The sequence below is a fragment of the Schistocerca piceifrons genome, chromosome 8 (assembly GCF_021461385.2).
Source record: "Schistocerca piceifrons isolate TAMUIC-IGC-003096 chromosome 8, iqSchPice1.1, whole genome shotgun sequence".
In the NCBI taxonomy this organism is placed as follows: domain Eukaryota; kingdom Metazoa; phylum Arthropoda; class Insecta; order Orthoptera; family Acrididae; genus Schistocerca; species Schistocerca piceifrons.
Genome location: NC_060145.1, coordinates 430,491,627 through 430,517,122, shown reverse-complemented (window position 1 = coordinate 430,517,122; position 25,496 = coordinate 430,491,627). Strand labels below are relative to the sequence as shown.

At 40.1% G+C, this 25,496-nt stretch overlaps 1 protein-coding gene across 1 annotated transcript in view; it reads right to left on the bottom strand.

The window, feature by feature from the left end:
- Positions 1–25,496, bottom strand: part of LOC124711659 (synaptotagmin-5-like) — a 286,120-nt gene that overhangs the window by 41,582 nt on the left and 219,042 nt on the right. The window contains exons 4-7 of the mRNA XM_047241847.1: positions 23,716–23,819; positions 19,287–19,418; positions 8,898–9,098; positions 158–310 (exon numbers count right to left, since the gene is read on the bottom strand). Of these exons, the coding sequence (XP_047097803.1) occupies positions 158–310; positions 8,898–9,098; positions 19,287–19,418; positions 23,716–23,819 (590 nt within the window). The remainder of the gene's footprint in view (positions 1–157; positions 311–8,897; positions 9,099–19,286; positions 19,419–23,715; positions 23,820–25,496) is intronic.

The following is a 25,496-nucleotide window of genomic DNA, read 5'->3' as shown; positions in this document are numbered from 1 at the left end:
TAAATGTATAACAAAAGATAACTTAGGGCTGAGCAATTTCTCATCTCCACTACCAGACAAGAAATAGATAATGAAGCTCAAATTTCTTTCTCACCCCACACTTCTCATTTTTATACACTAAATTTAAGTTTGTATAAATTTTTCAAAGAGTTATTACCTTTGAAGATGGTGCCAGACTGAGTGTGAGCAGCTTCTCCTCCTGACTGCTGGTTAGGCCCTTGACTTCTCTGAGAGCAAGGTCAAGGGAACAGAGTTCAGTTGGGTTTCCGAACCTGTCTTGATCATAGGCTGTGGCTCGTAGACACCACTCCTATTAGATGTAATGTCATTATGTAGGTAAAGTGTGCCATACAATAGAGACTGCTCCTTATAAGCAAATTTTATAAAAAATTATTGACAAATGCAAGTGTTCATTTTCAAATAACCAGTTATCACCACACATTTTCATCTCAGTTACAGGATACAGATGATTTAGTTAGTAGTTCATTTACCATGTTCTGTAGATCACATCACAAAAAAATGAGTCATGACATGCAGTAACAAAGTAAAGCAACTGTGAGAATCTCATGTAGTGATTAACCATTAAACTGTGATAAACTGATTGTGCTTACTCAAGCTAAATTTAACATGATAAAATTACCAGTAGTACTATTGCTTTTTTAAAAAAAATAAATAAATAAATCGATGATGCCTCAATGTTGGGTATATCTCCATTACCGCAACAGTATTTATCTTAGATAAACAAGTGTGGATCCAAGGAGGAGATGGGAAGGGAGGGGGGGTGGCTGTTTATAATGGAGGGGGTAATGGTGCCCACTCTTCCCAAAACATATTTCAGTAGAAGTGTTTATATTTTTTACATACATCAAATTCCAAAATTCACATCTAATTTTTGGGGAATGAAGCAGAACAAAAATGAAGAGTTTCAAACATGGTGAGGAATTCTACACATTATGAGCTACATCTTAACGCAATATACTCTTCAGTTGCTTGCGTTAGGGCCTGCTCCCCATGGATGGGCTGACAACCTGACACATAACACTATAGCCTTGTAAAGCCACATACTCCCAGGCTGACGTTCTAGCTATCACCAACAAATCTGACCTTTCTTTAGCCGACTTTGTCCAGATTGTGGACCCACATGAACTGACAGTGGTGGCAAGGGGTGACCTTTCAGATAATTGTCAGGTGGGTCAATTGTGTGTGCATGGTAAACAACCCCTAATGTCCCAGAGGTCACCCCAGGCATATGTTGACACCACTGGTGATTCCAGTGCAATGGTGTCGCAGTGCTGTTTTCATCTGGGCAGAGCTCGGCAGGTTTGCCTCAGTTGCAGCTTCATAATTCCCAGCCGTGGCGGTTTCGGGTCCTCAATATCATTCTCTTCCCACTCTCTGGGTGAGCCAACAGTCCTGTCCCAATCGTTATTTGTTGCATGTTCATCAAGACTGCCTGCCTGCATGAGGCAGCCATATGTTTTGCCATTAGATTGGTAATTTACCAACTGTCCATGACAGTCATCAACCCACGAGTCATTTCTGTGGCAGTCAGTGGGCTGTGAGTCATTCATTAGACACCTCTGTGTTTTCACTGGACTCTAAGGCCATCACTGCCACCAACGCAGATTACCCCATGATATTCTGCTGACCATTTGTGGAGGGGCAGCAGGTCAAATTCTGGCAAGGGGTGACAGTCAGCCTCATTAATTTTGACTTATACAGGCTCTTGGGGTGCACGGATTTGCATGGCCACAAACAATGCATTCCTTAGTGGGGGTCATTTTCTCTCTTCCCCTGTTACAAGAATGTGTACAGGCAACTTACACTGTTAGTGGTCAGTTCACCATTGGTGAAAAATATGAGAATTTCACACTTCCAGATTGTTGACAAAATGCATTTAGTGACTAAATCCTGTCCTTTTCATGATCTGGACTCCTTACTGCAGTTATATGGCCCACTGTTTGAAAATACTTTGGGCCAGGCAGAAAATTTTGCAGCACATGTTCTCTTAAGCCATTAGCAGTACCTACATTTTGTTGCACCTGCCCCAGTCCCTTCACCATGTGCAGCAAGGCATAGCCCACACAGGGTACGGTGGTCAATGTGCTGTGAGCAATTTTTGTCAAAGCACTGGCCGAATTCATTTGTTAGTTCAGAAGAGGAGGCCGGCAATGTCTAAAACCCTTTTGGCTGGTCGGAGATGACAGAATCAAGATGCATGTCATGCAATCTTTCTCAAACAATTTTACAGAAACTATTCAGTGAAAAAATTCATTTTTGCTTTACTTATAGCTTTATACATCTGGTTCATGATGGTGTGCCCATCATTTCATTAATGGTCATAGTGATATTTATTTGGAAGTAAGACACTGTGCAAAATTCAAAACAGTTTGTAGTGAAAAATAGAGATCACGATGATTTTTAATTGGTGCATATTACATAATATGTTGCAGCACATGAAACTTAGCTAAAATATTGAATTTTTGTCTTTAAATATGTCTGCTTGTGTCTGTATATGTGTGGATGGATATGTGTGTGTGTGCGAGTGTATACCCGTCCTTTTTTCCCCCTAAGGTAAGTCTTTCCACTCCCGGGATTGGAATGACTCCTTACCCTCTCCCTTAAAACCCACTTCCTTTCATCTTTCCCTCTCCTTCCCTCTTTCCTGATGAGGCAACAGTTTGTTGTGAAAGCTTGAATTTTGTGTGTATGTATGTGTCTGTCTGTGTTTCTATCAACCTGCCAGCGCTTTCGTATGGTAAGTCACATCATCTTTGTTTTTAAATATATTTTTCCCGCGTGGAATGTTTCCCTCTATTATATTGAATTTTTTTGTCTCCCATACGTCCAACCCCTCGTCCAAGTCGTGGGAGATGGGCAACGGCACAAAGTAGGGGACTGCCTACAGGAGCGATGTACAGCGGGGACTTCGTGTGCCCCAGGACCGCTACGGTAGCTGGGAAGGCCCTATGGGAACCCTGAAAAGTGACGGCTAACGGGGCTCTGGTGAAGCTGCGATAGGCCTAGCAAGCCAGTAGTGGATAAATCAACTGCTTTTAAAAAGGGAACATGCCTCGGATCACGGAATGGATTTAAAGGAAACCGACCAAGCAATGGAAAAGGATTACGAGATGGTTTACGACTGGGCACCTTAAACGTAAGGACTCTAACTGGGAAGTTAGAAGAAATTGTAGAAATGATGGAAAGGAGGGAATTGGACATCTTGGGACTTGCTGAGACTAGGTGGAGAGGAGTTGGTGAAAAACCACTAAGTAAAGGATGTAAACTGTACTGGATAGGGAATGAGAGGGGAAGAAATGGAGTGGCAATAGTGGTCAGAGAGGGTCTGCAGGAGGAGGTGGAAGGTATCAATGATCGAATGATAAAAGCCAGAGTACGAGTGAAAGGAAAAAGCATTGAAATCATCCAAGCATATGCTCCACAGGTGGGGTGTACAAAAAAGGAGGAGGAGGAATTTGAAGATGACATGCAAAAGCAGCTAAATGGAGGTAATCAGATTATAATAGGGGACCTCAATGCACATGTTGGCACAGACAGGAAAGGATTTGAGGAGATAATGGGACCAGAGGGCTGGGGGAACCGAAATAGAGAAGGAAAATTGTTGCTGGAATTCTGCAAGAGGAATGGGCTGGCGATCGCAAATTCCTGGTACAAGAAGAGAAGTAGCCACAAAATAACTTGGTACAGTGGAGACTGGTCCCAAACTTCAGTAGTAGACTATGTACTAGTGGATAGGCAGATGATGAGCAGCCTCACAGATGTTAAGGTCATTCCATCTGAGGCCTTAGACAGTGACCATCGGCTGTTGGTAGCCACCCTGAGAGAGAAAAAAGATAGGAGGGCAACAGATATACAGGAGAAAAGGTTGAAGACATGGATGCTGAAAGAGGATGAACGGAGGACCCAGTACCAGACACTGATCAGGAAGAAGCTGCCAAAGGAAGATCAGAGAACAGTGGAAGAAGAATGGGGAGATTTTAAGAGGGCTCTAGTTGAGGCAGCTGAGACTGTGTGCGGAAGAACTAGCACAAAGAGGAGAAGTAAGGAAACCCCATGGTGGAACAACATATGTAAAGAGGCAGTACTTCGAAAGAACAAAGCCTTCAGAGAATGGTTCCAGACCCGAACAGAGGAAGCTAGGGTAAAATATAAGGAAAGCAAGAAAGCGGCACAGACCATAGTAAGGGCGGAGAAGAAGAAGTGGATGGAAAAATGGACAAGAATGTTAGAAGAGGACAGTGAAGGGAACAAAAAAGTACTTTACACCATGGTAAGAAATAAGAGGAACGACAGAAGCGAGTGCCTGAGGATCATGGATAATAATGGAAGAGTTGTGGAGGAAATGCATGAGCTCAAAAAGATTTGGAAGGAGTACTTTGAAGATCTGTTGAATGCCGCCAAGCGAGTAACTAACAGCGATGGAGAGCCTAAGGCAGCAGACAATTATAATAGTGGGGAAATTGATGATCTAACTTGGAATGAAGTGGAAGAAGCCATAAAGAGGATGAAAGGCGGCAAGGCACCAGGTTGGGACGAAGTAACAGTGGATATGATATGAGCAGCAGGAGAAGTAGGAACCCAGTGGCTATACAGAGTGCTGAGGGTGGTGTGGAAGGAGAACAGAATTCCTGAGGATTGGAAGAAAGGAATTATAGTCCCGATCTTCAAGAAAGGGGATAAAAGGAGATGTGAGAACTACAGAGGAATCACCCTGCTATGCCACTGTGGAAAAATCTATGAAAAGATCCTGGAGAAGAGAATAAGAAGCAGTATTGAAAGTAGACTGCAAGAGGAGCAGTATGGTTTCAGACCGGGAAGATCAACAACGGACCTCATATTTGTGGTAAGGCAACTGCAGGAAAGGCAGTATGAGTACGGGAAGGACTTAATCATGGCCTTTTTAGATATTGAGAAGGCGTATGACAGTATCTGTAGGGACAAGCTCTGGGATGTGCTGAACACAAAAGGGATAGATGAAGAGATAACACGAAAAGTCAGAAAAATGTATGAGGGAAGTGAGAGTTGTGTGAAAGTGGGGAGGGAACGTACTGCATGGTTCAAGTTGGAAAATGGGCTGCGACAGGGAAGTGCACTTTCGCCATTATTGTTTATTATTGTTATGGATGAAATCCTACAGCAAGTATCAGATGCAATTGGAGATCATAAAATGAAAGCAGTGCTTTTTGCCGATGACCTGATGTTAAGGGGAAATTGCGAGAAGGAGGTGCAAGAGCAGTTAGATGTATGGGAGGCAACGGCAGCACAATATGGAATGCATTTCTCTGCAAAGAAAAGTGAAATAATTGTCACAACAAGGAAGAAGAATAGGCCAAATGTGGATATAACTTGTGGAGGGGAAAAACTACAAGTGATAGAGAACTTCAAGTACCTGGGAAGCATGATTGAAAGTAAGGGGGGAAACGCAATGGAAATAAATGAAAGGTGCAGAAAAGCAGCGCAGTTCTACAAATGCGTTAGGGGGCTTATTTGGAGCAAGGAGGTGCCACAGAAATCCAAGGGAATTATATACCGAACCTACTTTGTCCCCATATTGGCATACGGAAGTGAGACATGGGTAATGCACAAAAGCGACAAAAGTAGAATACAGGCTAGTGAAATGAAGTTCCAGAGGAGCAGGTTGAGTGTAACAAAACGAGACAGATTGCGAAATGTGTATGTGAGGGAAAGACTAAAGGAGGAACCAGTACAGGACAGGATAGAAAAATCAAGACTGCAGTGGTATGGACACATGAAGAGAATGGATGAGGGAAGAATTCCAAAGAGGATGTTTGATCTGCAACTGGAGGGGAAGAGACCCAGAGGAAGACCAAGAGATAGATGGGTGAAGGGAGTGAAGGAATGTGTGACGAGAAGAGGAGAGAACTGGACGAAGGTGGAAGAGGGGGAATGGTGGAAAGACAGAACACGATGGAGAGGCTTGTGTTCCCGACAGACCCAGCCAGTGGCTGGAAACTGTCCAAGATGATGATGATGATATTGAATTTTTCTTTAGACTTGGCTGGAGGTCTCTATCTGCTACAAGTCTTGAGAAAATTGATCTGATGTAGCACAGTAATTAGGATCAAGCCACTCCAGCAATAAACCCAGAGTGAAATATCTACAACATTCATCATATTTCATAAGCTGTTTGAGATACCGTAATGAGATTTTGGAAAATAATAGCACACAAAGAGGAGAGTATTTTACGATACGGTTATTATACAAAACTTCATTATCTACCATGTTATTCCACTAAATACAGATTTTTTGATGAAAGAATGCAATTTTTAAGGGTCATTGATAGCTGGTGAAACGAGAATTGCTATGAGTTTTGGAACAACATAAGTGAAGGCATTACATGTTTATTTTATACTGAGAGTGTGCTCTTTTATAAGCTACTGACTTTCCTTTTCCTCGGTTCCTCACTAAATAAACTTAATAAACTGGTATTTCAGAATTCTTTTGCAACTACGTCTGTATAAACTCCACTGTGTTTTGGCAAAAGAAGTAAATTTTAACAAGGAAATCGGAGAAATGTGTAGGATTTACTCAAAATTTGCCACTCATGATGCTTCTCTGAAAGTTGCAAATGGTTAACAAACCAAGTGAAATTGTTGCATTTTTGGCAAAAGTCTTTTTAGATACTAAGCAAAACCGATGTGACAGTAGATATTTATGAATGGTCACCATGCAAGTGTGGCCATGGAGGGCCCCCATTTAATATTTACAGAAAATGTCAGTATAGGCTTCAGCTTAGAATGGCACTTCCCGTATACAACCTGCCTGTACCCCGCACAACATCTGCTCTCCCCATGCGCTCCCTGCCATCCATGCATCTAGCAGCCATGGCTTCCTGCATGCACTATAAAGGGCAACTTGCAGCATTTGCGGGATCAAGATGTCATTTCACCTATTTTGTCAAGTCAGTGGGCTGCCCATTTGGTGTGATTCAAAAGCCCAATGGTGTTGTGTGCCTTTACAGTGATTTTAAACAGACAGTCAACATGAAATGTGTCCCAGATTTGTATCCAGTTTTGCAGCCAATGGAGTTGTTGACAAAGTTGTCGTGTGTGTGTGTGTGGGGGGGGGGGGGGGGGGATTTTTTTTCCTGCACTGTTTGCACAATGCTTACCTGAAGTTCTACTGAACTCCAGTCTCTCAGACTTTCCTGTGCAAGGAATTTATCAAAAGTGTTTAGAGCAGCTGATTCAGGACATTCTTTATTGCCTCAGTTACCATGATGACATCAGGGTAACGGACCCCAAAAAACCTCCAGTGTCTGTATTCTAATGCCTCCTGGAGAATGGCCTTCATTGCAAGGTGGAAAAGTGCATTTTTGTCTCTGAAAAGGTGCATTTTTTGGGACATGTGATGAGCAAAGATGACCGTGTCCTGATGGACCCCCATATCAAAGCCATAGGCAAACTGCTGGTGCCCAAAAAGTTGAAGGAGCTCCAGTCTTTTTCGAATAAGATTTTGTATTATGCTCAGTGAGTTTCCCAGGCCATGTACATCTGCCATAATCTTAACTGGCTTCACCAGAAGCATGTTAAGCTTGTCTGGTCTGTGAAGTGTCAACAAGCTTTTCAGCCTCTAAGCAGGGTTTTTTCTCTGCTCCCTGTCTGGCTTCTTTTATGCCAGGCAAACTTTTAAATCTGGCCTGTGACACATCTCAGTATGACTATGGTGCACTCCTGTCCCATTAGAACCCAGATGGCACCAAACAGCCCATCGCTTATGTTTCAAAGACACTTTATGCTGCATGGAGTGACTATTCACAAGTGGAAAAGGAGGCTATTATTTTCAGAGCTAAAAAAAAGTTTCACATTTTCTTGTATGGGGTTGGGTTCCTCCACGGCACTGACAAGTATCTGTTAGTTACCTTATTTGGTCCTTGTTCAGTGGTTGATCTGCTGTAGGGTTCTCTGGCAGCCTCTTATGTTCTGCACAGGAGGTCTCTGACAAAGTCAGGCTATTTTCAGTCGTACATGCCCTTTTCCTTTTCAGGGGGGAGATATTTAGTATTACTTCCAGGAGATATTGTGGTGGAGGCAGATGAACTGGCATCAGTAACACAGCAGAATAATGTGGGAACCTGCCATGGAGGGGGCACACAGCCCACAGTATGGGCAGACCCTTTGAGCTTAAGAGGTGTTTATAGTAAGCTGGGAGAACCAGTCCTTATGTTGTGTTCAACTACTATCATGATGTATGTAGCTCATAATATTGTATAAGTGACTTTCTGTGTAAGAAGAGGTGCAGGTAACTGATAATATGTGTAAATGATGTAACTCATGGACAGACTGCAAGTTAGTCTCTTCATAACAAATACATTGCAGTTTGACATCAGCATGCAGCACTCTCAGAAGTCAAAGTAACACCAGGAATGATTTTGAGAAGAAAACATGAAGGGAAAATGAAAATGAGAGAAAAGATTCAGGAAAATTTTGCTTTCTATCAGTTAACCAGCTGTCCTCCTTTCTCAGACATTAATGGTTAGTGCAAGAGAAGCCTTTTTTAAGTTACACTGAAATTCATAAAACCTACAGTCAATTACAGGATAATTCAGACAGTCAACTGTGAAGTTATTTCATTATTTTTTACTCCTATATATGCAACATGTGACCAAATGAAGAAAAAAATCTAAAAGAAATATTTTGTGCTTGTACTGAAGTATTTCTTCCACAATTCTTGAGAAAATTCAATGGAAATTGCTGTAAACTTCAGCTATGATACAGATTATAACCTACCTCTGGTCCTTTTTGAATATGAGCCCATTACCTTTGTAGTTTGCTTAAGCTTAAGGTCCAACAATTCAGGATAAATTGTATTTTGTTAAGTTTTAAGTGCACGAGTTTAATGAATTATTAGCTTACCTTCACCTCAGATTTTTTTGCTTCCACAGTGAAAGTTTGGTCAAAGTGTGGATTAAATGAATGCCTAAGAGTCCTTGTTCGAAAAGTATGGAGAGGTGGCCCTGCACGGCGATGTAGTGGCCAGCCAGAACGAACTATCACCATCACTACATATGGTTCCAGCCCACCAATGTAGTCCCTTGGTGGTAATCTCTGCACCTCCTATAAATAATTACAAAATGAGATATATCTTTAATTTAAGAAAGGAATTTATTTATTTATTTTATCATATGGCTAGGACCCCCCATCAGGCAGACCCTTCGCCGGGTGCAGGTCTTTCAATCTAATGCCACTTCGGCGACCTGCAGTCGATGAGGATGATAGGATGATGATGAGGACAGCACAACACCCAGTCCCTGGGCAGAGAAAATTTCCTAACCCAGCTGGGAATTGAACCTGGGCCCAGAGGATTGACAATCTGTCACGTTGACCATTCAGCTACCATGGGCAGACAAGAAAGGAATAGTAGGGATGGAGTAACTGGTAGAGTTTTGCATGTTGATGCAAACTTTTTTTCCAAAAAAAAACTGCTTACTCACTTAATATACATAATTGTATGTACATAAAAACAAAGATGAGGTGACTTACCGAACGAAAGCGCTGGCAGGTCGATAGACACACAAACAAACACAAACATACACACAAAATTCAAGCTTTCGCAACAAACTGTTGCCTCATCAGGAAAGAGGGAAGGAGAGGGGAAGACGAAATGAAGTGGGTTTTAAGGGAGAGGGTAAGGAGTCATTCCAATCCCAGGAGCGGAGAGACTTACCTTAGGGGGAAAAAAGGACAGGTATACACTCGCGCACACACACACATATCCGTCCACACATACAGACACAAGCAGACATATGTCTGCTTGTGTCTGTATGTGTATGAGTGCGAGTGTATACCCGTCCTTTTTTCCCCCTAAGGTAAGTCTTTCCGCTCCTGGGATTGGAATGACTCCTTACCCTCTCCCTTAAAACCCACTTCATTTCGTCTTCCCCTCTCCTTCCCTCTTTCCTGATGAGGCAACAGTTTGTTGCGAAAGCTTGAATTTTGTGTGTATGTTTGTGTTTGTTTGTGTGTCTATCGACCTGCCAGCGCTTTCGTTCGGTAAGTCACCTCATCTTTGTTTTTATATATAATTTTTCCCACGTGGAATGTTTCCCTCTGTTATATTAATTGTATGTACATACGTATTCAGAAATCAACTAAAAGCATGTGTTAGTAATCACTCTTTCTATAACCTATTTCAGTATCTGGATTATATGACTACCTGTCCATGTTATTAACATTAAATTCTAATGTCTTCTACCATTGAGAGTTTTATGGACAAACCACTAGCCCCAATGTAACATCGATGGAAGGAGAAATCTGCTGTGGTCTTACTGAAAGCAGCATTCATGTAAAGCCATCAAAGGAAACCACAGGATACCTACATAAGGATTTAAATTAAGAAGTTTGACCACACTCCAGCTGAATAAGAAAGCAGAGCTTTCAGTAATGTCTTGTTTACCTTCACGAAACATGTAGTGGTAGATAAAATGTAACCAAATACTATTACCAGAAAGATGGGGCTGTTTCGAAATTGCATCTTTTTTGCTACTCAACATGTTAAATTTCATCCATTGGAGAACATATAGATCACAGAAAATATCCTTTTCCTAACCAGGCAATCATTATTAATTTTAAGCCTTACTGAAGAAACACAGGCAGTCTTAAATAGCTTCTTCTTTCTCCTGATTTACTTCTCAATGCATTCATCATCTTTTTTTGTGTGTATTTTTCTTAATGTTTGAAAGAATTGTGGTTGCAATGATTAATGCAGTTTTCCAGGTTTGTGATCAATACAATATTTATTGTCAATGGATGGATAAACAAAATAAATAAATAAATAAATAGATTACATTTGAAAATGCATTGAAACTAGTAATGAACCCTCTTAAAATTTTTATTGTCTCAGGAACTGTGGCTTCATGACTGTTTGTGGTGTCAAATAAACATTTTATCATTCATCATCATTTTTCAAGACACAGTCTGCAGAAGACAATGAGTGAATGAATAAATTAGTGGTGTAGAAAGTATCCAGTGAAAGACACTTGTTCATGAAAAACACTGGGAAAAAAATTAGAAATATGTCTTTGACACTGCAAATTGAAAGTACTGTATTAATGTTAAATATGGGCAGCACAAAACACAGAAGGAAAGGAACTGAGTGCAAGTTTATGCTCAGATAGTTGAAAATTAGTATCTCACGTTTTCTTAAATTTAAGCCTTCATCCCTATTGATTAAATTACCCAAATTTTGAATGAATACCATATTCTTTAGTGCACTGTCCCTAAAGTTTGTCACCTGCACCACAGCAATGTTGCAATGTTATCTTGAAACTTCTAGGCCTTCTCTGTAGTGAGACTGTGCAGTACTTGTGTTGTATGAACGTGTGTATGCCACAGTTTAATAAGTGCACCAACTTTGCACATAAGAAAGTAAAATACAATTTCAGTTGAAGCTTACCCTATATTTTGCGTGATAGCATATGCAATTTTGAACACTTACTAAAATTTTGGCTCCTTTCTCAAATACTACCTGAGTTGTTGGAAACAAAACAATAGCATGTCCCTTAGACTGTAATCAACACATATCAAAATACTGAATTTTGTAGCTCTTTTGAATTTTTGAATGGCTTTCTTGTACATCATCCTTTTTGAACAATTTTTTCTGTTGTATAATAACAACATTTTTTGATAAATTTATTTATCTATGTAATAGATTTTTACGACATTCTAAAAATTAATGTCTAAGTGTTATTGACTACAATGTCATGTGCTCTCAGCATAAATAACAACTAACTACAACTCATTTTTCAGCAACAGATCAGTCAGTGTAGAGTCCACAGAAGATCAACATAACAGATTTTTCCATTTGAGAAGTGGGTCAAACTGAAATTTTTGTTATGAGTATGTCAATGGGTTTATGCCATTGCACGTTGTATCTTATAAAGAACAACATTTTTCTGTTTATTTAAAAGTACTGACTAATGCACAGAGAGTAAATATTTCTGTGATGTCTTTGTTAACAGAAAATTGATTATCTCTATTCTTGCAAAATATTAAATAAACTGTGTTTGATAAGGTAAAATGCATTTATAGGAACTTGTCATGCAATGAGATCAGTGATATAAACCTGCTCATTATATCTTCAAATGCAGGTAAAATGCTACTTAATTTTAACCATACTATTTTTCAAATCAGCATTGGCGGCCGAAGACTTCCGGCATAAGAAGTCAGCCTCATTCTGCCAACGGCCTTGTCAAAGAGGGCGGAGGAGCGGATAGAGGTTCAGAGCACTCTCTTGTCCTAGAGGTGGGAAATTGCCCCTAAAGGCGGAAGAATCAGCAATGAATAATGACATGAGGATGCAGAAGGCAACGGAAACCACTGCATTAAAGACATGTAATGTGTATCCACAGGACATGTGGCCTGTAATTGAAGAAGTGTCATGATGATCTCTCCATTGGCAAAAGATTCCGGAATAGTCCCCCATTCGGATCTCCGGGAGGGGACTGCCAGGGGGAGGTTACCATGAGAAAAAGATTGAATAATCAACGAAAGGATAATGTTCTATGAGTCGGGGCGTGGAATGTCAGAAGCTTGAACGTGGTAGGGAAACTAGAAAATCTGAAAAGGGAAATGCAAAGGCTCAATCTAGATATAGTAGGGGTCAGTGAAGTGAAGTGGAAGGAAGACAAGGATTTCTGTTCAGATGAGTATCAGGTAATATCAACAGCAGCAGAAAATGGTATAACAGGTGTAGGATTCGTTATGAATAGGAAGGTAGGGCAGAGGGTGTGTTACTGTGAACAGTTCAGTGACCGGGTTGTTCTAATCAGAATCGACAGCAGACCAACACCGACAACGATAGTTCAGGTATACATGCTGACGTCGCAAGCTGAAGATGAACAGATAGAGAAAGTGTATGAGGATATTGAAAGGGTAATGCAGTATGTAAAGGGGGACGAAAATCTAATAGTCATGGGCGACTGGAATGCAGTTGTAGGGGAAGGAGTAGAAGAAAAGGTTACAGGAGAATATGGGCTTGGGACAAGGAATGAAAGAGGAGAAAGACTAATTGAGTTCTGTAACAAGTTTCAGCTAGTAATAGTGAATACCCTGTTCAAGAATCAAAAGAGGAGGAGGTATACTTGGAAAAGACCGGGAAGTGTGGGAAGATATCAATTAGATTACATCATGGTAAGGCAGAGATTCCGAAATCAGATACTCGATTGTAAGGCATACCCAGGAACAGATATAGACTCAGATCACAATATACACTCCTGGAAATTGAAATAAGAACACCGTGAATTCATTGTCCCAGGAAGGGGAAACTTTATTGACACATTCCTGGGGTCAGATACATCACATGATCACACTGACAGAACCACAGGCACATAGACACAGGCAACAGAGCATGCACAATGTCGGCACTAGTACAGTGTATATCCACCTTTCGCAGCAATGCAGGCTGCTATTCTCCCATGGAGACGATCGTAGAGATGCTGGATGTAGTTCTGTGGAACGGCTTGCCATGCCATTTCCACCTGGCGCCTCAGTTGGACCAGCGTTCGTGCTGGACGTGCAGACCGCGTGAGACGACGCTTCATCCAGTCCCAAACATGCTCAATGGGGGACAGATATGGAGATCTTGCTGGCCAGGGTAGCTGACTTACACCTTCTAGAGCACGTTGGGTGGCACGGGATACATGCGGACATGCATTGTCCTGTTGGAACAGCAAGTTCCCTTGCCGGTCTAGGAATGGTAGAACGATGGGTTCGATGACGGTTTGGATGTACCGTGCACTATTCAGTGTCCCCTCGACGATCACCAGTGGTGTACGGCCAGTGTAGGAGATCGCTCCCCACACCATGATGCCGGGTGTTGGCCCTGTGTGCCTCGGTCGTATGCAGTCCTGATTGTGGCGCTCACCTGCACGGCGCCAAACACGCATATGACCATCATTGGCACCAAGGCAGAAGCGACTCTCATCGCTGAAGACGACACGTCTCCATTCGTCCCTCCATTCACGCCTGTCGCGACACCACTGGAGGCGGGCTGCACGATGTTGGGGCGTGAGCGGAAGACGAGCTAACGGTGTGCGGGACCGTAGCCCAGCTTCATGGAGACGGTTGCGAATGGTCCTCGCCGATACCCCAGGAGCAACAGTGTCCCTAATTTGCTGGGAAGTGGCGGTGCGGTCCCCTACGGCACTGCGTAGGGTCCTACGGTCTTGGCGTGCATCCGTGCGTCGCTGCGGTCCGGTCCCAGGTCGACGGGCACGTGCACCTTCCGCCGACCACTGGCGACAACATCGATGTACTGTGGAGACCTCACGCCCCACGTGTTGAGCAATTCGGCGGTACGTCCACCCGGCCTCCCGCATGCCCACTATACGCCCTCGCTCAAAGTCCGTCAACTGCACATACGGTTCACGTCCACGCTGTCGCGGCATGCTACCAGTGTTAAAGACTGCGATGGAGCTCCGTATGCCACGGCAAACTAGCTGACACTGACGGCGGCGGTGCACAAATGCTGCGCAGCTAGCGCCATTTGACGGCCAACACCGCGGTTCCTGGTGTGTCCGCTGTGCCGTGCGTGTGATCATTGCTTGTACAGCCCTCTCGCAGTATCCGGAGCAAGTATGGTGGGTCTGACACACCGGTGTCAATGTGTTCTTTTTTCCATTTCCAGGAGTGTAGTAGTGATGAAGAGTACGCTGAAGTTCAAGACATTAGTCAGGAAGAATCAATACGCAAAGAAGTGGGATACGGAAGTACTAAGGAATGACGAGAGACGTTTGAAGTTCTCTAACGCTATAGATACAGCAATAAGGAATAGCGCAGTAGGCAGTACAGTTGAAGAGGAATGGACATCTCTAAAAAGGGCCATCAAGAAGTTGAGAAGGAAAACATAGGTACAAAGAAGGTAGCTGCAAAGAAACCATGGGTAACAGAAGGAATACTTCAGTTGATTGACGAAAGGAGGAAGTACAAACATGTTCCGGGAAAATCAGGAATACAGAAATACAAGTCGCTGAGGAATGAAATAAATAGGAAGTGCAGGGAAGCTAAGACGAAATGGCTGCAGGAAAAATGTGAAGAGATTGAAAAAGATATGATTGTCGGAAGGACAGACTCAGCATACAGGAAAGTCAAAACAACCTTTGGTGACATTAAAAGCAATGGTGGTAACATTAAGAGTGCAACAGGAATTCAACTGTTAAATGCAGAGGAGAGAGCAGATAGGTGGAAAGAATACATTGAAAGCCTCTATGAGGGTGAAGATTTGTCTAATGTGATAGAAGAAACAGGAGTCGATTTAGAAGAGATAGGGGATCCAGTATTAGAATCAGAATTTAAAAGAGCTTTGAAGGACTTACAGTCAAATAAGGCAGAAGGGATAGATAAAATTCCATCAGAATTTCTAAAATCATTGGGGGAAGTAGCAACAAAACGACTATTCACGTTGGTGTGTAGAATAAATGAGTCTGGCGATATACCATCTGACTTTCGGAAAAGCATCATCCACACAATTCCGAAGACGGCAAGAGCTAACAAGTGCGAGAATTATCGCACAATCAGCTTAACAGCTCATGCATTGAAGCTGCTTACAAGAATAATATACAGAAGAATGGAAAAGAAAATTGAGAATGCGCTAGGTGACGATCAGTTTGGCTTTAGGAAAAGTAAAGGGACGAGAGAGGCAATTCTGATGTTACGGCTAATAATGGAAGCAAGGCTAAAGAAAAATGAAGACACTTTCATAGGATTTGTCGACCTGGAAAAAGCATTCGACAATATAAAATGGTGCAAGCTGTTCGAGATTCTGAAAAAAGTAGGGGTAAGCTATAGGGAGAGACGGGTCATATACAATATGTACAACAACCAAGAGGGAATAATAAGAGAGGACGATCAAGAACGAAGTGCTCATTATAAGAAGGGTGTAAGACAAGGCTGTAGCCTTTCGCCCCTACTCTTCAATCTGTACATCGAGGAAGCAATGATGAAAATAAAAGAAGGGTTCAGGAGTGGAATTAAAATACAAGGTGAAAGGATATCAATGATACGATTCGCTGATGACATTGCTATCCTGAGTGAAAGTGAAGAAGAATTAAATGATCTGCTGAACGGAATGAACAGTCTACTGAGTACACAGTATGGTTTGAGAGTAAATCGGAGAAAGACGAAGGTAATGAGAAGTAGTAGAAATGAGAACAGCGAGAAACTTAACATCAGGATTGATGGTCACGAAGTCAATGAAGTTAAGGAATTCTGCTACCTAGGCAGTAAAATAACCAATGACGGATGGAGCAAGGAGGACATCAAAAGCAGACTCGCTATGACAAAAAAGGCATTTCTGGCCAAGAGAAGTCTACTAATATCAAATACTGGCCTTAATTTGAGGAAGAAATTTCTGAGGATGTACGTCTGGAGTACAGCATTGTATGGTAGTGAAACATGGACTGTGGGAAAACCGGAACAGAAGAGAATCGAAGCATTTGAGATGTGGTGCTCTAGACGAATGTTGAAAATTAGGTGGACTGATAAGGTAAGGAATGAGGAGGTTCTATGCAGAATCGGAGAGGAAAGGAATATGTGGAAAACACTGATAAGGAGAAGGGACATGATGATAGGACATCTGCTAAGACATGAGGGAATGACTTCCATGGTACTAGAGGGAGCTGTAGAGGGCAAAAACTGTAGAGGAAGACAGAATTGGAATACGTCAAGCAAATAATGAGGACACAGGTTGCAAGTGCTACTCTGAGGTGAAGAGGTTAGTACAGGAAAGGAATTCATGGCGGGCCGCATCAAACCAGTCAGTAGACTGATGACCAAAAAAAAAACTATTTTTCAAGGGATATTAGTTATTAAAATACCTATTGCCTATACTAAGGGTAATATATGAATTTCAATACAATCATTGTAATATGAATTTCCCTACAGTCATTCTAACAATGTCTTCAAGTGAACAAAGGAAAATCCAGAATAGAATAATGACAACATTATGACAAGGATAGTTGTTACCATATAGCAGAGATAGACACAAGACTGCCAAACAAAGCTTTCAGCCCAACAAAACAAGTCTTCGTCAGAACTACCCCCCCCCCCCCCCCCCCACACACACACACACACACACACACATTCAATGCAACTCACACACAATGGAAACTGTGATTATGTACTTGTGAGTTGCATTTGCACCAGTGTGTGTGTGTGTGTGTGTGTGTGTGTGTGTGTGTGTGTGTGAGTTGCATTTGTGTGAGTGTGTGTTGTCTATTCCAATGAAGGCATATTTGGCCGAAAGCTTTGTTTTTTTGTTGTGCCTATCTGCAACTCAGCATCTCTGCTATGTGGTGAGTAACAACTATCCTTTTCCTAATGTTGTCAGTGTCTTCAAGTGTGTGTAGATAAGCAAATCAAACTGCATATTGCTGAAAATATACCTCAACAATATTGTTTCATAATATTTCTAGTAGCATAAATCATGGCCACATTTTGGGCTATGTAGCTGCTTACTGTTTGCGACAGTAGTTGAGCTATACACTTACAGACTATAAATGTTTACACAGGCCACAGTAGCACCTGGCATCACTCCCAGTTCTGTAATCCACAATCATGAAATAAATAAAAATAAATTTGGACTTTATACCTAAGTAAGTGAACTTCTTTCAAAAATTTAGTTCATTAACCACCTCTCCCATGACCCACTAAGATTTTGAAATATGGTATTGAATATCTTGTAAATGTAGGTGAAGGCAGTATCAATATGACAGACAGTATACTGATTACAATGGGATGGGGACTCCGCATTAGATACTAGAAACTGGTGATTCATAAAAAAGTTTGTTGTCTCTCTTTAAAGTGCACTTCCCACCAGTATGACTTTTGTTACCAGAAGTTTGCAATTCCAAGTTTAATTACTAAAGGAATCAATTAAAATAAGCTTTACATGGCATTTAAATAATAATATTCTATTAATAATGTCACTAGTATTTAGCCATAATAACTTCAACACTCTGCAGGTTCAACTACTAGTAAAGGCTTCAAATACTGGTACAGCAATAGTACACATCTTCTTCTAAATCTAGAGCTGTACCTAAAATTTTGTTAAATGCTTTCTTTTAATCTTTATCTGACTGTTATTTACTAAACTGGGACAGTCAATCATCAGCGTTCCCATTACTGCATCGGGAGAAGGAAAGTTTTACATACAAGTTAATGATGGTGATTTAAAATCAGGAAAGAAGACACAGTGAATGATCCGTGTAGAGATTGAGGCTGACGCAACCAAACAGTATTTTGCTTATTTCAAATTAAGCTTGAAAATACTTGCAGTCATTGTAATGAAGTAAAGTGGCACAGGAGCAAGAAGAAAACATCTACAGAGAAATACAAAAACAGGTCTGTTTTGGCTATATGAACATGTTCTAATCCATGAGGACAGCACCAGAAGCCCTTTGATAACCATCCAAGTGTTCCTTGAGTATGTAACAAATGACCCACTTTCCTTACGAAAATGAACAATGAAGTAACTGCAAACTATACATATGCCACACTGTGCAACTATTTTATTACTGTTTCATCTACTTATTGTTAATTATCTGTTTGATTATTTATTGGTCATTCACTGAACTATGTAGTTCATTTATCTTGTGATTGATCTGTTAGGAAACTTTTTATTTTTATTGACATTTGCATAAATATGCATTGTATCCATCTTCGATTATTGTATTATATTTAATGCCATTTGTCCAAATTTATATTATTATTACTGTTGATATTATTTTGTGTTAACACTAACGACACCAATTGCATGTAAATATGCTCAAAGGTGGAATAAAACATTTATCAACCTTATCTCTCAGAAATATGGCTGGCCCATATTCATCAGCATATGATTTGCAATAGTGTTGGTGGCACCATCACTGCAGTGACAAATTGCCATAAAATGTAGTCATATTTTTCCATGCCTGTGTCAGACCATTAGCTCCACTTTTTTTCTATCTGTTATTACCATTTCTACATTGATATAATGAATTCTAAGAACCTGCAACATTTCAACCTAAATTAGACCTCAGGCTATGCTTCAGATCAGTCCATTACCACAGCCAGTTTTTCTCCAGCCACATTCATTGGGTTCACCATATAAAAAAATGTAACCAATTTTATAGTCCATAAGAGCCAGATTAATAACAGTCAGTCTCAAGCTATTTACATTAAAGACAAAAAGTAATCCGTTTGCATCCTCTGTTGAAATAAGCAAGCAACTGTAATATTAAAGTTTTGACATCCTTTCAGCAACTTTACCTTTATACAGATTGTAAGTTTGCCTGTTCCACCATCCTCAGCTGATAAGTACTGTAATATTAGTTTTATCTGTGGACTATTCAGATCTGTTGCACTGCCATTTGATTCCTTGCTGGTAATTGTTGAAACACTCTGCAACAATATTTTTCATAACATATTATTTGTAAATTTCGAGTCAATAGCAATGTAAGTGCTATTTAATTGTTAAAACATTTGCAAGTTTTCATACCAAATTTCTTAAATTCACCAAAACAGTCCTCTATCTACTATGAATAAAACTCACAGTACATAACTAACAGAAGAATCTGAAAACTTTATTTATGACTTACCATACTCCCAGAGATGACATAACAGATATTCTGCAGTATTATTGCTTTTGAAAGAGGCATAAAGTAAACATTTACAATACAGTCTTAATTGCAGTATATGGTATTACAATAACAGAAGGACATATCAGGTATAAAGGATAGTTGGCAACATCCCCTTCTATGTGAACCCTACACATCTTGCATATGGGTATTGACCTCAAACTGGGAAAATAGCTAAAACAATAGTCAAGAATTCTCCTGAATCAAAACTCTTCATTTGCCATTGATAAATGGCAAGTACAAGTGAAAAAGACAAAGTATTCTTCGGATGTGCTGCAGTATAATATCCATTTACAGTGAATTGTATGGTAACTTCCAGTCTTTAGTGATTGTAATAACCAAGCAAGAAGTCATAATTTCTGAGACAGCATGCAGCAATGTGCTTTTTATTACTTTTCAGTTTTTGATAATGTTAATATCACCTGTAAGAATAAATTCTTCATGTAGTTCTTAATGATATTATGTAATGAAGTTGCAATGCAACCATTCAGAATTGTATCTGTAGCAGATTTACCAGGAAAGTATAATAGAACCCAATGTGATAACTCACACACTACCTAAACAGTTCTCTTTTTACAGGCACAATGAGAGAGTACAAAGTTGAAGGCTAAAAGACTAGAGTATCAGCACTGCGTTTTGTTGCCAATGTAAAGGTGTACTTACAGCATCACTTTCTCTTGCATTGCATCCTGCAGTTGGCGACTGCTTGCATGGTGAATGAAGGGAAGCAAACATGAGCAATGACAAGTTATACACTTAGACAAGATGGCAGAACCAAGGAGAAAATGGTATCCAGTAAATGTCATCACAATGATGAGTGCATGAAGTTACTTAGCAGCATAATGGAATATGTTGATACTGCCACACAAAACCGAAAATTCCATAAAATTTAAATTGTACCCTTAGGTTCCTGCATAACCACAACCTCAGAAATTGGGACTTTTGAAAATAACCCAAAAAGCTTTCAAAAGGACCATTGGGATCAGTCTGTTGCCACAGCGAGTTTTCCTCCAGTCATATTCAGTGGCTTCACCAGCTCACATCCAAACTGTAACACTTCAGCCTAAACTATACTTCGGGCTAAGCTACACTTCAGTCTGTTACTAAAACAAGTTTTCTTACATTCACATGCAGCTTTAGTTTCTTATCTCAGTGGATTTGAATTTCTTGTATACTGTGGGAAATAAACCACCTTTTATTTTAATACTTTATTTTATTAAAGGAAGAATGTAAATGTCATTTTGACATTATTGACTTTATTTGACTTTATTGTCTTCATCAACTTACAAATAACCTGCAACATTTCAACCTAAACTAGACCTCAGGCTACGCTACATATCACTCCATTACCACAGCTAGTTTTCCTCCAGCCACATTCATTGGGTTCACCATATAAAAAAAGTAACCAATTTTATAGTCCGTAAGAGCCAGATTAATAACAGTCAGCCATTCACATTAAAGACAAAAGTAATCAGTTTGCATTCTCTGCTGAAACAAGTTGTTAGATTCAGCATTTCTCATTGGTTACTGTGTACTATCACCCAATTGGTTACAATGAATGGAAATTAACTGCCAACAGCAGCAAGCAGTGGGAGAGCCATCTACACCATAAGTGCACTTTAACTTTTCGGTAATTAACAGTTGCTGGATTCAGCTGGCAAAGAGCACTGGCTGTTCTGCACATTATTCTTCCTTTAATAAAATAAAGTATTAAAATAAGAGTTGGTTGATTTGCCACAGAATACAAGAAATTCAAATCCACTGAGATAAGAAACTAAAGCTGCATGTGAAATTCCTTGGGCAAGACTCGCTATCAATGGTGGGCATAAAAGTGCAACTCGATCTTGCTATCAACCATCAGACTGATTCCAAAATGTAGCTGTAAACAACAGAAAAATACTCTGTTCACCAGTACTAAGGTCCAACAATCACACTTTCATCATTGGGGGATACTTTCTTTAATCATCCAACAAATGATTGGAAAAATTAGGTTTGTAAGAACAGACAAACAATATTTAAGTTACAAAAAAGGGCTGCATGAATCATAACTACAAGTAGCAATAGATCCCACTGATGAAGTCAATCAGATGGATACAGTATTCTTGACTTCCGAAAAGCATTTGACTCAGAACTTAACCAATGTGTAGTAAGAAAACTGTGGCTATACGAGGAATGAACTAAATTTGTCTGGACCTTGTGGTTCAGTAGTTGGCATTATTCCTATAGATTGTGGGGTCCTGGGTTCGATTCCCAGCCGGGTTGGAGATTTTGTTTACCTGGGGATAGGGTGTGTGTGTGTTGTCCTCATCATTTCATGTTATCTTCATCAACACAGAAGCCAACAAAGTGCTGTCAAAAAAGCCTTGGTATTTGTGTGTGTGTGTGTGTGTGTGTGTGTGTGTGTGTGTGTGTGTGTGTGTGTGAGAGAGAGAGAGAGAGAGAGAGAGAGAGAGAGAGAGAGAGAGAGAGAGGAAGGAAAGGAGGGAGGGAGGGTCTTGATTGAAGATTTCATGCTAGGGAATATGCAGCATGTCATCTTGGATGGAGAGTCATTGAAAGATGTGGAAGTAACTTTGGGTGTTCCTCAGAGAAGTGTTTTGGGACCCTTGTTGTTCATGTTCTGTACTGATGACCTGAAAGACAATATTAATAGTTACCTCAGACTTATTGCAGATAATGCAGTTATCTATAATGGAGCTGCACAAATATTAAATCAGATCTTGATATAAGTTCAGAATGCTGAAAATATCAGCACCTTGTTTTAAATGTACAGAAATGTAAAATTATGCTGTTCAAAAATTGAAAAACTAAAGAAAAAGAAAAACATAGTATCCCCCTGGCTATAATATCAGTTGTTAACAGTTAGAATCAGTCAACTTATACAAGTACCTGGGAGTAACAATTTGTGGTGGTATGACATGGAATGATCACATATGCTCTACGATATACAACATAGGAGACAAATTTCATTTCGTTTACAAGAAACTGGGAATATGCAGTCCGCCTACAAAGCAGACAGCATACAAATCATTGCTGTGTCCTATATTAGAATACTGCTCAACTGTGCAGCATCCATACCAGATAGAATCAGCAAATTGTATAGAACTTATATGTGGGAGAATGGCACCAAAAGCCTGCTTATAAAGTTTCAAGAACCAATACGATGTGAAGAGGTTAGAAATACTCTTCAGCCACCTGTTGCAGACATCATGAGGACAAGATAATGGTAATTTATAACGATAATGTTTGTTAGTTTCTTCTCAACGATATTAGAGAAGGAAAGTTGCTACTCACCATATAGCGGAGATGCTGAGTCGCAGTAGGCACAACAAAAAGATTCACACAATTATAGCTTTGTCAACACTAGACACACACACACACACACACACACACACACACACACACACACACACACACACACACACTTACGCAAATGCAACTTGCACACACATCTGCAGTCTCAGACAACTGAACTTACGGTTGCGTTTGTGTGTGTGTGTGTGTGTGTGTGTGTGTGTGTCTAGTGTTGACAAAGGCCTTAGTGGTTGAAAGCTACAATTGTGTGAATCTTTTTGTTGTGCCTATTGTGACACAGCGTCTCCACTATACGGTGAGTAGCAACTTTCCTTCTCTAATATTGTTACATTCCATCCTAGATTTTCCATTGTTTGACTAGTTTCTTCTCACGTTGTCTGTGGGATTCATGGTATCAAAAATTCTTCTCATTCCTCTGGGTTTTCTGGTTACAATACTTCATAGGTTAAGAAGTCGTGTAAAAAGACATAATAAGAATTATGCAATAGCTTTCCACTTACAAAAGTCCTAGGTATGCTTATCAAACAGCTGAGTTGAGTCCATTTTGTTCTTATTGTGTGATTTTATGATGTTAATTTTGGATCAAGTTGAACACCAAGAAATTTAGTGTGCCGTGTTGCCACTATCACACAGACATTTGCATAAAAGGTAAAAGGAATTAAATCTTTATGAAAATGCAAGAAGATATAAATTTCTAAACATTGATTTATTTGAATTAAAGGTATGTTGACATACAGTGGACTCACCCTGAATGAAGAAGATCTCTCAGTGCTCTCAGACATAGAGCTATATGTTGAGTCACGATGTTGCATCCGACCCAACAGTGAAACATCGCTAGATACAGTTGAAACTGACATAGAAAGAGCACAGAATTAGACCTCACATTAAAACGCAATTATTTCAAATTGCAACACCTAAAGTGAAATATTTAAGGACAGTAAATGTACTGAGTATGATGTTCCACCGTGCTTCATCTTTGCACAACTAAATGGTTTATTGTTTTATTCTAAAGTTCATAGCTGTACTATTCTGTACTGTATTGTACTGTATGTGCAGTATGATGAGTTTTTTGTGTGTGATTTGTGTATTTAGGCACTACACTTGACAAAAAATAAAACTGTTATCATGTGTGGGTGACAAAGGATATCTACTGACAATTTTGCATACTTTAGGTGTGATTCACGACTAACCAATAGATAAAACTTTATTGGTTTATGAACTGCAGGTTCTGTTTGTATATGATTGATATGAGTTTCTGTTTATTTGCCAGATAAAAAATGACAGTCCACTGACATAGTTGAAAGGAAATCAATAAATTTAGCTTTCAGATATATCAGTTCCTTCCTTTTTTGGTCACCAGTCTTCTGATTGGTTTGATGTGGCCTGCCATGAATTCCTCTCCTGTACTAACTTCTTCATCTCAGAGTAGCACTTGCAACCTACATCCTCAGTTATTTGCTGGATGTATTCCAATCTCTGTCTTCCTTTACAGGTTTGCCCTCTACACCCCCATCTAGTACCATTGAAGTCATTCCCTCCTGTCTTAACAGATGTCCTATTATCCTGTCCCTTCTCTTTATCAGTGTTTTCCACATATTCCTTTCCTCTCCAACTCTGAGCAGAACCTCTTCATTCCTTCCCTTATCAGGCCACCTAGTTTTCAACATTCGTCTGTAGCACCACATCTCAAATGCTTCAATTCTCTTGTGTTCCGGTTTTCCCACAGTCCATGTTTCACTACCATACAATGCAGATGTACATTCTCAGAAATTTCTTCCACAAATTAAGGCCAATAATTGATATTAGTAGACTTCTCTTGGCCAGAATGCCCTTTTTGTCATTGCTAGTCTGCTTTTGATGTTGTCCTTGCTCCATACACCTTGGTTATTTTATTGCCTAGGTAGCAGAATTCCTTAACTTCATCTACTTTGTGACCATCAATCCTGATGTTAAGTTTCTTGCCGTTCTCATTTCTACTACTTCTCATTACCTTTGTCTTCCTTAGATTTACTCTTACTCCATATTCTGTACTCATTAGACTATTCATTCCGTTCAACAGATCATGTAATTCTTCTTCACTTTCATTCAGGATAGCAATGTCATCAGCAAATCATATCACTGATATCCCTTCACCTTGAACTTTAATTCCACTTGTGAACCATTCTTTTATTTCCATAATTGCTTCCTCAATGTACAGATTGGACAGTAGGGGCAAAAGGCCCTTTTTAATATGAGCACTTCATTCTTGGTTGTCCACTCTTATTATTCCCTCTTGGATGTTGTCTCTGACCCATCTCTCCCTATAGATTACCCCTACTTTTCTCAGAATTTCGAGCATCTTGCACTATTTTACATTGTCGAATGCTTTTTCCAGATCAGCAAATCCTATGAACGTGTCTTGATTTTTCTTTAGTCTTGCTTCCATTATTAACCGAAATGTCAGAATTGCCTCTCTCATGCTTTTACCTTTCCTAAAGCCAAACTGATGGTCATCTAGCGTATCCTCAATTTTCTTTTCCATTTATCT